The sequence below is a fragment of the Poecilia reticulata genome, linkage group LG7 (genome assembly GCF_000633615.1).
Source record: "Poecilia reticulata strain Guanapo linkage group LG7, Guppy_female_1.0+MT, whole genome shotgun sequence".
Classification (NCBI taxonomy): Eukaryota; Metazoa; Chordata; class Actinopteri; order Cyprinodontiformes; family Poeciliidae; genus Poecilia; species Poecilia reticulata.
Genome location: NC_024337.1, coordinates 13,342,691 through 13,355,245, shown reverse-complemented (window position 1 = coordinate 13,355,245; position 12,555 = coordinate 13,342,691). Strand labels below are relative to the sequence as shown.

Here is a 12,555-nt window from a genome sequence, read left to right as displayed (position 1 = left end):
ATAATTTTTTCTACCAAAAAATTGGTCTCGATTAGTTTTTTTGTTTTTAGAGATAATTTTGTTTCGACTTCATAATTAATTTTTTTTGTTGTTATTTCTGTTGTTTTGTTTATTTATTTGGGGTATTTAAAATGTCTTCCAGTTCCAGTGTTAAATGTTCATTAGAATTTAAAAGTTTATCACTGCAAAACACAAAATGTTACCAACTAGTTTTAGTCTAGTTTCTAGAGAAAATGTCTTAATACACTTGTAATAAGACAAACTTACTTAAAAGTGACTTTTCAGCAAGAAATAGGCGCTTGTTTTAGAAAAACAATTCCTTAATATTAATGAAAAAGTTCTTGTTCGATTGGCAGATAAATTAACTTATAATGTGGGGAAAATATCTTGCTAAAAGTGGTTTCCTGGGTCTGTATTTTTCTCTCTTTCTGCAGACTTCAAGTGTGTCTTCTTCTGTTCTCCATCATTGTTTCTCCTCTATTCTTATCTCCCTCTTTCCTTTTTTAGTTTTCCCCCACCACTCCGCCGATTTCCTTTTCCTCTTTCTTTTACATCTATGTGTCCATTTCATTTGACATAAATCCAAAACAATTTTCAGTCGAAGCTAAAGAGCTTGTCTAAAAATAATCCACTTGATTCAAGGAGCATTATTGCAGTTGCTTCCTTGGGAGAACAAAGAAAAAAACTGGAAAGTCAAACATTTTTCAATACTAATTTTAAATTGGGTGCAATAAAAGCAGCAGTTTTCTTGTCTGCAGGATCTTTTTGATGCAGAGATGAAGAGAATGATGTTAAGCAGCCGTTCTGCTCAACTAATTCAGTCAGAATGACAGAGTGGTACCAGCTGCCCTGTTGTCGTTAGCGTCTGCCCCCTGAGCTCAATGAGATTACTGAAAGGTCATTTTGTGGCAGAGCTGGAAACACAGTGCAAATTAAGTTTTTGTGATTGAGTTAATTTTCATCAACTCTCATTAACTTTAAATATACAATAATTGCATTTAGCTGGATCATTCGTCACAGCAATGTGGGATTAGACATCAAGAATGCAGTGAACTTAAAGCTCACAGCTGTAGTGGAGCTCGATCTCGATCACATTAAAGCTCAAATATGACCAATTTTTAAGGATCAAAATGGAACGGAAGAGCAGAAGTGGAGGACAGTTTATAGTGAACTCTGCATCAAATTGAGATGATAAGCACAGCAGTAGAGAGGAGGTACGGGTCGGTTTCTAAGCTAGCTATTTGCAACTTTTGTAAATAGCTATGAGCTCCAACCAGGTGTGTTACGCTCACAAACAAATTAGCTTGACTCAAAGAAGTAGAAACCATAAATAAACTGTAGAAAATAACTTGGGAAAACTCTTTCAGTCGCTCTGTTCAATATTCCCGTCCCTCACTTCTGAGGTCAATCGAATGATTAAATGACATAGTTGCAAAGGTTAACATCTTGTTGAACTTGTATGTTAGTTTTGTCTTATTTCAAGTGAAGAAATTAGACCAAAAATACTTGGTAAGATTGGGTGTTTTTTAGTGTGGGAAGAGTTGTTTGGCAACAATGCAGATGAATTTTGGCTCCAAAAAGGAGCATCCATCCTCTGTATCGTAATGTAAACTGTTCACAAAAGCAAAGACTTAGCTGTAGACAAGTCACTACCATCACTACTTTACTCTGTGTTTTTTGTGCCTTTGAACATGTCAGTGATGCCTCATCAAAAGCATACCAGTCAGATTTGCTATTTATCTTCCCGTCAACTTGCTCCCCATTTCTTAATTTGTAAAGATGGCCATTATACGGAACAGCGATTACATAAACAGGAACGTGTAAAAACTCTTCCACGGTTTAGGCCAAAGATTAAAGAGGCGCTGCGGGTGAAATCACAGCAGGAGCTTAAGAGATGCAAAGCATCTACTGCAACCAAACGACAGATCGGTAATTCCACAGAAACCACAAAGGCTGGAAAAGTGCTGCATGCACACGCGCGAATCAAAATAGGGAAATGTTTCCATGGTCCCTAAGAACACAACAAAGCAAAAATACTTAATGAAATCTGCACCGGAGATGAGACTCTGCTCCTTTAATCCTATTTGGAATAATTTTGAATTCATATTCAACTTAAAAAAGCTTGACAAACTCACCTTGAGGCTATTTTTTTCCTCACATAAAACCTTTCCTGTATAGTGTTATGATCACATCTTCAAATGTTTAGTCTGAATATACACAATTATTAGCAAAATTACAGTGCTAAAACTAAAATGCAGATCATTTTTACGCAAATTATTTTTATATTTGAACAAAAATTTATTCATAGGCATTTTTCATCTTTAAAACAAACTATGTGGCCAGTTAAACAAGAATAAAAACCAAGACTTCCAATATATGGGAATATTTAAAATTATATACAATTAATACAGTTTTTTGTGTACAACATCAAATAAACACTATGATTTAGTCAATATCCACATAAAACCAAACAATATAATGAATTGGCTTTTAAGTCAGATTGTTTGCAGACATTATAATAGTGAACTTCAATGGTGATACAAGTTGATTGACAGCACAACCAAGATCACGATACATAAGACACAAAGTTTGTTTTTATGCAGCCAAATAAATGTGTTGCTATTTTAACAATCTGATGGTATTCATGTAATGTTTTAAAGCAGGATTCTAATGTTGCAGCTGTTTAGCATACAGATCATTTTTATTGTATATAAAAACAGTTTTTCAGTTAAATTTGATCATTTTATTTTATTTTTTTCAATTTACTTCATAATTCATTGTTGCTATTTATTGGTTTAAAATTCATTTGTTTCAGTAAATATTGTTTATGACCTTTTTTTCAGAATTTTTACTTTTTTCTCAGAATTCTGATTTTTTTTTCTCAGAATTCTGACTTTAATTTCAGAATTTTTACTTTTTTCTCAGAATTCTGACTAATTTCAGAATTTTTACTTTTTCCTCAGAATTCTGACTTTAAATTCTGAATTTTGACTTTAATTTCACAAAAGTATTTTTCTCAGAATTCTGACCTTTTTTCTCAGAAAAAGTCAGATTTCTGAGATTAAAGTCAGAATTCATTTCAGTTACTAAACTCTGTGATTAAATGTGATTTAGCATTATGGTGGATTAATGCTCCACTTGTGAAAGTAAATCTTTTGACAATCAGACAATAATTATTCAGTCACACTGCTGGACAGAAATGATTAAAATCCATTAAAAAAATAAAGGAAGTCCAACCGAAGGCGTTTTCTGTTTCCTACCATGCCGCTGACTCTGACGTCATGGAGCCGTCCCCAGTCATCTTCATGGCTGTCAACCATCATCATGGTGTCATCCTCCTCTAAGAGCCACTCCGCCCGCAGGTCGACCTTCACCTCCTCCCCCATGGAGTGCATACCTACAGCCGGGTAAAGGCCCTCAGACGACACAGGAACCTCTATTGAACCCACCTGGACAAGACAGAGGAAATAAACTTAAAAAATGTCTGATAGATCAATAAAAACAACAGAGGTATAACAAAAATGTGTATTTATTACTTTTTTATTTTAGAAAATTAAGCATTAAATGTCTTCTTTGAAATTTATTCTAATTTTAATTGTCTGGTATTTATATTGTCTGGCTTTATTATTAATATTCTGATCATTCTATTTGACTTTATTGTAAAATACATCTTATTGTGTGATATTAAATACATATTTTAGAAATTAAATGAGATAACAATATACATTTATGAAGGGAAAACATTTCTAAACCAAAACACCTCCTGTCTCTCTATCTGTCCCTTACAGTCTTTCTTTCTCTCTGTATTTTCTTGTTTTTTTTTTTTATCTATTTGGTGTTTCCACACCTGTTAGTTCAATAGATTCAGTTCGATTGGGAAACAAAATTGCAACATTTATTGCATTTTCAGTTGCTGTGGTTCACTTCCACACGGAATTGTCAATAAAACCAAACTATTGAAAAACCTGTTCCCCTCCTCACCAGTGGTGGCGCTGTACCAAGAACCACTGAAGGAAATTACACAAAAACCATTTTCATAAAATATAAATCAAAACAGAGTAGCATCAGATTTTAGTAGTTGAACGATTTTTCTGTTGTCTTTGACAAAAAAACCACGAGACATTTCTCCCGCTGGCGATAGACGCATTTATTTGTTTTGGTTGTATTTTCCCAGAATGCCAGAAGTCCATTTTCTGTTCACATAAACATTCAAACTGCATCAGAGTTCACTTCAACTGAACCAAGATCTGGGTTTGTAGGCGTACCAGAGTTCACATTTTTGGTTCGCATCAGAGTTTGATTACGCCTTAATGAATCTGAATTTCTAGGCAAACAAACTAGAGTCGGATTAAAGTGGATCAAAAATGGTAGCTGTGAAAATAACATAACAAAATCAGGAAAATAAGAGTAAAGAATATAGATTCTCCTTTAATATATAGTTGGTGTAAGCTAAAATAGATAGAACCGTCTCTTTAAAGCGTTTACTTATACCAAGACAGTATAATTTAGTAATATTTAATGTTCATTTGTTTCATGCAGACATTGCAAACATTGAAAGCCTTGGGGGAAACTCACCTCTCTGCCATTTTTGGTGAAGAAGACAGTAATAAGACCAGCTTCTGTGTTTTCTGAGTGTATGCCGCAGCCAATGCGGTCACCACGAGCGCATTTTGGCCCAAACTGCTTTCCAACAGGGTTACCATTATACAACCTGTAAGACAAACACATTAAATAAATAAATCCAGTTAAGAACAGAACTGATAACTAATTCTGGTTCTCATTTTACATGTAAAAGCTGACTGAAAAAAAAACAAACAAGGAAGCCCAGCAAATAATTGAGGGTTCAGAGCCAGACTGATAAGGAGGTTTTAAAACAATTGGGTACTCTTTCATCTGTATTCCTATAATCTTCTGTTGCATGTGGAGGATCCGTCATGAGTCAATGTCCCCCGTCTGGTCTGGACAGACTGCTCATAGATCATTACAAGGAGCTGCTTTTCACCCTACAGCTGTCTGTGCCAGAAAAACAAGCTTAGTTTTCAGTTCTACACAACGGCTGCCAAACTCTGCTAACATCACAAATCTGACTAAGCTCTCTAATAAACTGTGAAGCACCTCAAACTGCAAACAGCTGGTGGGCCACAGAGGTTTAGTCTCTGTGGGGTCAGACAGGGTCATGAAACTAGTCTGCATCCAACAGAGGGAGAAAACACTAAAGCTGCAACTGACGATTATTGTAATAATCGATTATGACACAAAGAATTGGCACATACTGCAGATTTTTCATTTAACCACTTCTCCTTGTTTATACAATATACAAAATCCATTAAAATATGCAAATAAACAATTCAATTACTTTTTAAAATAAGAAAATAAACTTTTGTTCTTGGCTAAAAAGCAACAAGGCATTCCTTTAGCGAACTCTTGATCATTTGTAACAAAGAACGAATCTGCGTCAAGTCCGTGGTTCTTTCCTCAAAACAATCCTGCTAGAAATAATAACTTAATCCTTATGTGTTAAAAGATTAAGTATGTCCTTTGTTGTAAATCCAATACCAACTATAATGGCACAAAATGGTCAGTAATCCTCATTTTAACATAGTTTGGCGTTTATTCTCGTACTAAAAATAAACAAACAAACAAAACAACACTCTTAGTCTGGCCCTAAGCCTATTTAAGGTGAATGCAAAATTATTTAATCTCTTCCAACATGGAATATTGTTTTACATTTCGCCCAAACAATGTTAAAAAGCTATATGCCTTCTGAAAAGTAAGAAGCATAAGAAGCTCATAAGTTACAATTGCTTACAATTTTAAAAAGTTTCACTATGAATCATTTGCACTTTAAAATCACACAGACTGAGTAGTTTTGATTAAATGTTACTAATACAGTTACAAAACTGAAGTTGGAAATTGTTTTGAGACTTGATTTTTGAAATATTAAAAATGAAAATCAACATTTTGATGTGTAACAATAACACTTGACAAAATATAAAGATTCAGTTGCTGACTGTATGTTCTGAGACTTTGTATTTTTATGTTTTCATGATGTAAAGCACTTTGAACTGCCTTGTTGCTGAAATGTGCTACACAAATAAACTTGATTGATTGACTTAGAACAGTAAATCAATCTGCAATAACTTAATGTTTAAGTTGTTGCAGCTCAATTTATTAATCTGTTTTAATAATCAGGTCATATTATGCTGGTGCCAGTGGATTGTACAGATAAACCATTAAACATTATGAGATTCTAAACAGTATTGCAATTTATGATCCCTTGGGGAGGCATGGCAGAAAATAATTGAGCAACATCGGTTTAGAATGACAGCGTCAAAGCGCTGAAGGATTACTGGTGTATTTTTGTGGATGTACAGCAGGAAAATGAGTTTGTCTAAGCTGATGCAGGAACCAAATGCTCCTCCGCTGGGTAAGGAGATCTGCGGTTGACTTACTTGCCGTTGTCAGCATGGTAAGCTACAGAGTATGGCAGCCAGCCAGGCTGGTGGTCCAGCCTGTAGAATTTAGGCACCAGGCCCACCGCGATGGTTCCCCTCACTCCTGTGTCCACTATTGTTACCTACAGATGCACGAAAAGATGGCACCAATTAAAGGTCATTTATTTCACAAATACAATTCAGACTTGCTTGCAAACAGTTGGAAACGGATATTTACATACAAATAAGACACAAAACCAGTTCTCTTCTGTCTTTCTCAAACCATTTCCATTGGTAAAACATTAGAATAGAGCTGCAATTATTTTATTTTAGTTATTGATTAATCGGATAAAGAAATTTGCTCATGTAAGCATTTTTTATACAACATTAGATATGCATGGAAAGATGCAAATAAACAAATAATTAAATTCCACTTTTAAATAAGAAAATAAACATTTCAATGTTCATTTCAAATGAACATTTGAAATGAATAATGAATTAGAAATGAAATGAATAATAACACAGAATTATTTTAGGCAATAATTCTGTGTTATTGCCTAAAATGCAATAACACAGAATTCCTTTAGTGTCCACTTGATTATTTGTAGCAGAAGATGCATCTGCAGCAAAAAAAAAAAAACTTATAATATTAACGTATGAAAAGTTCAGACCTTTCTGCTTGACTTAATATCAATTCAGTGTATTTTTAGGATTAACTGATTAACAATTGAGTAGCAAAAGGTGCTTATTAGTAGTTTTTAATATACTCCAGTTAACAATTAATCAATTATTGAATTAGCTGATAGTTATTTCAAGAATTGATTAATCATGATAAAGCCGATTATTTGTTTTAGTTCTCCATCATAACAATTTCTATAAAAATGGTAGAAATACCTTTCACACTGTGTAAATTGCTTTCAAAACAAGTTTCTTAGTCTAGTAGATTGCTGGAATTTTGGCCCATTCCTGACAGATCTACCGTACTTAAATAAAGGTCAAAGGTCACACCTTCTCAACTCTGCCAAGACACTTTCTATGTGATTAAAATCATGGCTTTCTGATGGTCAAATGTAAAAACAAAATAAAACAAAACAATTTTGTGTTACAACTTTAATCTAAAAGTCAGTGAGATTCAATGTAAGCTAAACAAAGAAGCGCCATCTTGGAATCATGAAGTCTCCATTTAGCTGAGTTTCTCGGTTTCTCATTCGTCCTCTGGGTGTTTTCACACTTGATAGTCTGGTAGACTCGGTTCGATTGAGGAAAAACGTTGCAACATTTGTAACATTTTCAGCTGCTGCGGTTCACTTTCATACTGCACTGTTTCAAGCAGGCCAAACCCTTTGAGCAACTGTTCCCCTCCTCGCCTGCGGGGGCGCTGCACCAAGAACTACTGAAAGAAATGACACAAAAACCTCTGAAGAAGACACTGAGTGCAACTTCCTTCTTCACAAAATGAAAACAAAAGTCATAAGATTTTTCTTTTTCTTTGGTAAAGACCACATACCATTTCTCCTGCTAGTGCTAGGCTAGCTCGTTTGTTTTGCTTGCATTTACCCAGAATGCCTTGCGTTGTAGTCCATTTCCTGTTTTGGAGCTGTCTCTGGTCTGCTTAACGTTCAAATATTCACTGGAATCGCACCAGCGTTCACTTGAACCGAAACAAGACCGAGGTTTGTCAGACCAGAGTTCGCTTTTTTGGTTTGATTGTGCATTCACGCCTCAAACAAACCAAACTTTCTAGGAAAACAAACTAAGAGTTTGAGGTTTTTTACGTATCTAAACCATGGACCAAAAGGTTTGGTGATTGCAGTGGCGCAAAAAGTGGGTATGCAGCGTATGCAACGCATAGGGGCGCAGCACCAGAGGGGGCGCCAAAACCCAGTGTTTTCCCATACACTTCAGCGCGCCTTACGCTCCTTCACCCCGCGCACATAATAAAGTAAATGTAGCGAGGTTTACCCTTCACGTATCGTCGCCTCAAGGGAAAGAGGGGTGGGGGGGGCCGAGTGAGCGTCGCTCCTTCAACCAGACATTTGACATTCCTTCCAGGGTGGGTGGGGGCGCCGATTTATGTTTTCGCATCCACCTAAATAATGTGTAGTTGTGCCACTGGGTGGTTGTTGTATCTAAGATAATTTCATTAGTAACAACATTAAGAATAAGCTACCCAAATTTACAGCCAAACACTAATATCTCATGTTCACCTTGAGAGAAACCTTGGTTTCATGGAAAATATCTCAAAAATGTATCACATGTTTGGACCTTTTCTGTCTTCACTTCTTTATTTTCAGTTTGGCACTTGAAAGAAAGTATTCGGCACACCCTGTCATAATATTTCCTTTGTCCGTATGATTTAAATAAAAGTCACAAAAACATGAAATCAATCACATACGGCGCAGGAATTTGCTGGTAATGTGCCATTAGGTTAAAATGAGCGGGGGGAAAAAACTATTAAAACAAGCGAAATGGAGCAGCTGTTCAGCAGGAATCAAAGCCTGAAGACCTGAAAAAACCAGAGGAGTACTGACAGCCGGGGTGAAACGGATTCCTTGTGAAAGCAAAACAAGGAGAAATGAGGGAAGCAGTGACGCATATGTCGACAGAAGTCTGACCTTTAGCAAAATAAATGCTCCCAAATTTCAGAGATATCTTGGAAACTGACAGCATGTGCGTCACAGAACGGAGAATAATGTAGCACAACCTCTGGGTTATGACCCAGGTAAAATCTACTTGTTCTAAATGTCAGGGAGATCCATGAAGCTCAAAATGAGACAGTCGTTTCTTATCATCGTTATTGTGGGGGAAATTTGACATGTATTTAATCTACAAAAAGGTTAAATGTGACATAATAAGAGCAGTGTGTAGAAAAGATGCACAACGCCCAGTCACGAGTTCTCCGTCTGGTCCAACTACCACTATTGAGTCAACTTCAGCTCTATTTTAAGGTCAAAGAATCCACAGTCAATATAAATAGTTTTTCTTTTCTCTTACCCAAACATTACAGGGATGCAAATAATTAATGAACTTACAATTAATCGTCGATTAATGGTTTATTAGATTAAATTAGTTTCAAAGGACTAACTTATAATGTCGCTTACGTCTTCTTTTTATGTTGTAGTTTGGCTGCCATCCAGCAGAGGGCGCCGCTGGTCATCACTAGGCAGAGCCAGTTGACACAAGATGGCGGGCGCAACAGAACGGTAAAAACAGAAAATGTGGGTTGGAAAATGCGCTTTATGCGGTTCTGTTTTGAAACTTAAACACTCGACAAGCTCCTTAATAGCGCTCATTCAGCCGAGCTGCGTCTCTGTAAGTGTTTCATATATTTTATTCTTTCATCTTTTATTTTTCTATTCAGCTGCTAAGAGGCCATGCTTTAATCGTGTTAATGTGAGAAAACCACAATTTTATGTTGTCACTGTTTAATATAACTGACACAAAACTATGATAAAAGCTAATGTTTTATTAATTATTAATATTATTATTATTATTATGAAAATATAGGACGGTTGGCCCTCTTCGTACAAAATTAAACTCAGGTTTTTGAGTAATAATAATCTAGTGGATTAATTGATCAACTTTCGATGAACTTATTAATCGATTAACGTATTAATCAATAACTTCCATCCCTATCTGTTACAGAACCGATTTCAGTTTCAGGGCTAGACATATATCTCGTTTTGGCTTAACTTGAAGTTCACATCAGTGTTAATGGAGGTCGATCCGGTCAGGGTTTCCTATGATGCTCCAGACATTTCAGACATTACATGAGATGCCTTTTTAGCCACGAAATGGTCAGTGAGCGTGTGCATGAGTAATTTTAACTAAGCAAATTACAATAAAACATAAATCTCACACTCGTCCATACCTAATTTGGGGTAGTGGTTTTTCAATGGTGAGCTTAAACTCCTGGGGGCTACTTTAAATTTAATATAAAGCTGAGGAAAAAATGCCAAAAATTGGACTGTAATGATTAAAATTGCTGGTTGGATGGAAAAGCATTCCTGGGCATAACCAGGGATGATGGTGTGGGGAATGTGGCTCACCATACCATGCATCAATTGGAATTACAGCAAATTAAACATAAACTAAAGTGATCAGTTCACATCTGGCAGCTCAGTCGCAACACATCAAGGTGCCTCACCTCAAAGTAGCAATTTCCCTTTGATAAAGGATGGCCAGCCACATAGCAACCCACTTCCTCTGAGTTCCCTTGGTAACTACAGGGAGAAAATTACAGGTTAACAATAGGCCCAGTTTCTGTTTGAGCTAAACATCAGCTCACTGAAAACCCTTGATTGAAGTATATTCACCAACATGGTAGACAGATGTAATGAGAAATGGGTCTAGGCATTATTCACCAGGATGCTGATTTTAAATAATAGCCAAAAACATATTTTTCACAGTCTGTTTGAAGCATTTCTTTTGCATATTAGGATTTACTGGTCTACCGTTGCTGATTTTAACTTGTAAACAAGTATTACATTACGGCAATACAGAATAAAACGTCCACTTTCTATTTTAGAGCTTCTTAGGTTTCCAGAGACTCAGTTAGGATCCTCAGTCGCTTAAATCAGAAACCTTAGGAGACTGCTGGAGTTGTTGTTTTTTTTAAGAGAAATTCATGAAAGGTGTGTTTCACAAGGATTTAAAAATAAAACACCATTATTAAAACAGGAGTTTTCATTCATTTTATAGTCATTGTTACTGTTTGCAGCAGACTCTTTAAGACTTATAACCAGTCCCTTGTTCCAATGTTTTTGTTTAGCAATTAAGCATTTTTGATAACTTTGACAAAACTTAGTGCACTTAGCTTTCCCTAGATAAATTTTTCCAAATGCATTCTAAAGCGTTAATCTAGAGATTTAAAATAAAAGCTGAAAAGCAGTAACTTCTAAGATTTATAATTTTACAATAATTGCAGTGGCACTAGGATAAAATAAAATAAACCTTAGGAAGAAAAGGAGGAACACATGGGAGTCAGAAGATTCAGTCAGTTCCTTCTGATCTCTTTCCAAAAGTGTTATGTTTCTCTTGTTTATTTTTTGTCCCACCATGTTTGGACGCCCAAGGACAACTACACAATCCTTCAAAAAGGGTTTCAGTTTTATTTACCAATGCAAAGCAATAAAATTATAGGTCCAGCCAATGGCCTCCATCTTTTGTAAAAATATGGGCTCCAAAGTTTGGAAAAGTAATTCCTTAAACATGACCAAATGGGTAGAGTGGTGTATACTTTTGATAGGCCAAGTAAGGTCAGCATGTTTTAAATGTTTCTTGAAACAAATCCTGATCACTATGTAAATGGCTATCATTAATATTCTTTAAGAAGAGAGGATTAATGACCATGAAAATAATATGATTAAATCTTGACAGGGAGGCTGACCTAAGTGTGTCTCCATCCTTCTGCAACCTCATGCATCGATCCTGCGCTGGGTGACCATCTTCTATGTCTCGAATTCTACGCCTCAAATTGAGAAGGCATCTGTGGTGTAAAACATTGATGTCATCCATCTGAATGAAGACCAAAGGGGAAAAAAGAAGAGAAAAACAATCTGTCAGGGAGCTAGCTTCGAGATATCAACAAGGTTCATATTTCTCAATATTATTCCATAATTTTCCAGGTTCAAATTTCTAGATATTTTTTCAGCATTTCAATAAAGTCTGGACATTTGATTATAAAGCAATAACTTTGAACCTGCCTGAATAGTAGTGGAGTCTAATTACCTATAGGTTCTACAAAAACTGAAACAGCACTGTTGAAACCGTCAGCTTTATTTAAAAAACTGTTTGACAATTGAAAGAAGGAACAGAATATCCTAGGCAAAACATAGATTCTCTAATGCAGGTTGTACACTTCTATACCTTAATAAACATTTTAGTTTTAGTTTATCAACTTACTTATAGTACAAACATGTTGTAAAACGCCCTTTTAGGAGGAAAATGGGACAATAGAGCAAGTAGAACTGTTGTTGCAGCAAGAAGGTCCTACTTATTCAAAAGTCTAAATTTTGAGAAAAAAAGAGAAAAAAATTACCCACCTTCCCACCTCCACCCCCTTCAGAATTTAGATTGTAATCTCAGAAATTTGGCTTTGTTCGCAAATTATTATTTTTTA

At 35.6% G+C, this 12,555-nt stretch overlaps 1 protein-coding gene across 1 annotated transcript in view; it reads right to left on the bottom strand.

Annotated features, from left to right (window-relative positions):
- Positions 1 to 12,555, bottom strand: part of spryd3 (SPRY domain containing 3) — a 52,795-nt gene that overhangs the window by 39,712 nt on the left and 528 nt on the right. Inside the window, exons 2-6 of the mRNA XM_008414629.2 lie at positions 11,824 to 11,951; positions 10,582 to 10,657; positions 6,453 to 6,577; positions 4,576 to 4,711; positions 3,261 to 3,449 (exon numbers count right to left, since the gene is read on the bottom strand). Coding sequence (XP_008412851.1) covers positions 3,261 to 3,449; positions 4,576 to 4,711; positions 6,453 to 6,577; positions 10,582 to 10,657; positions 11,824 to 11,951 — 654 coding nt within the window. The remainder of the gene's footprint in view (positions 1 to 3,260; positions 3,450 to 4,575; positions 4,712 to 6,452; positions 6,578 to 10,581; positions 10,658 to 11,823; positions 11,952 to 12,555) is intronic.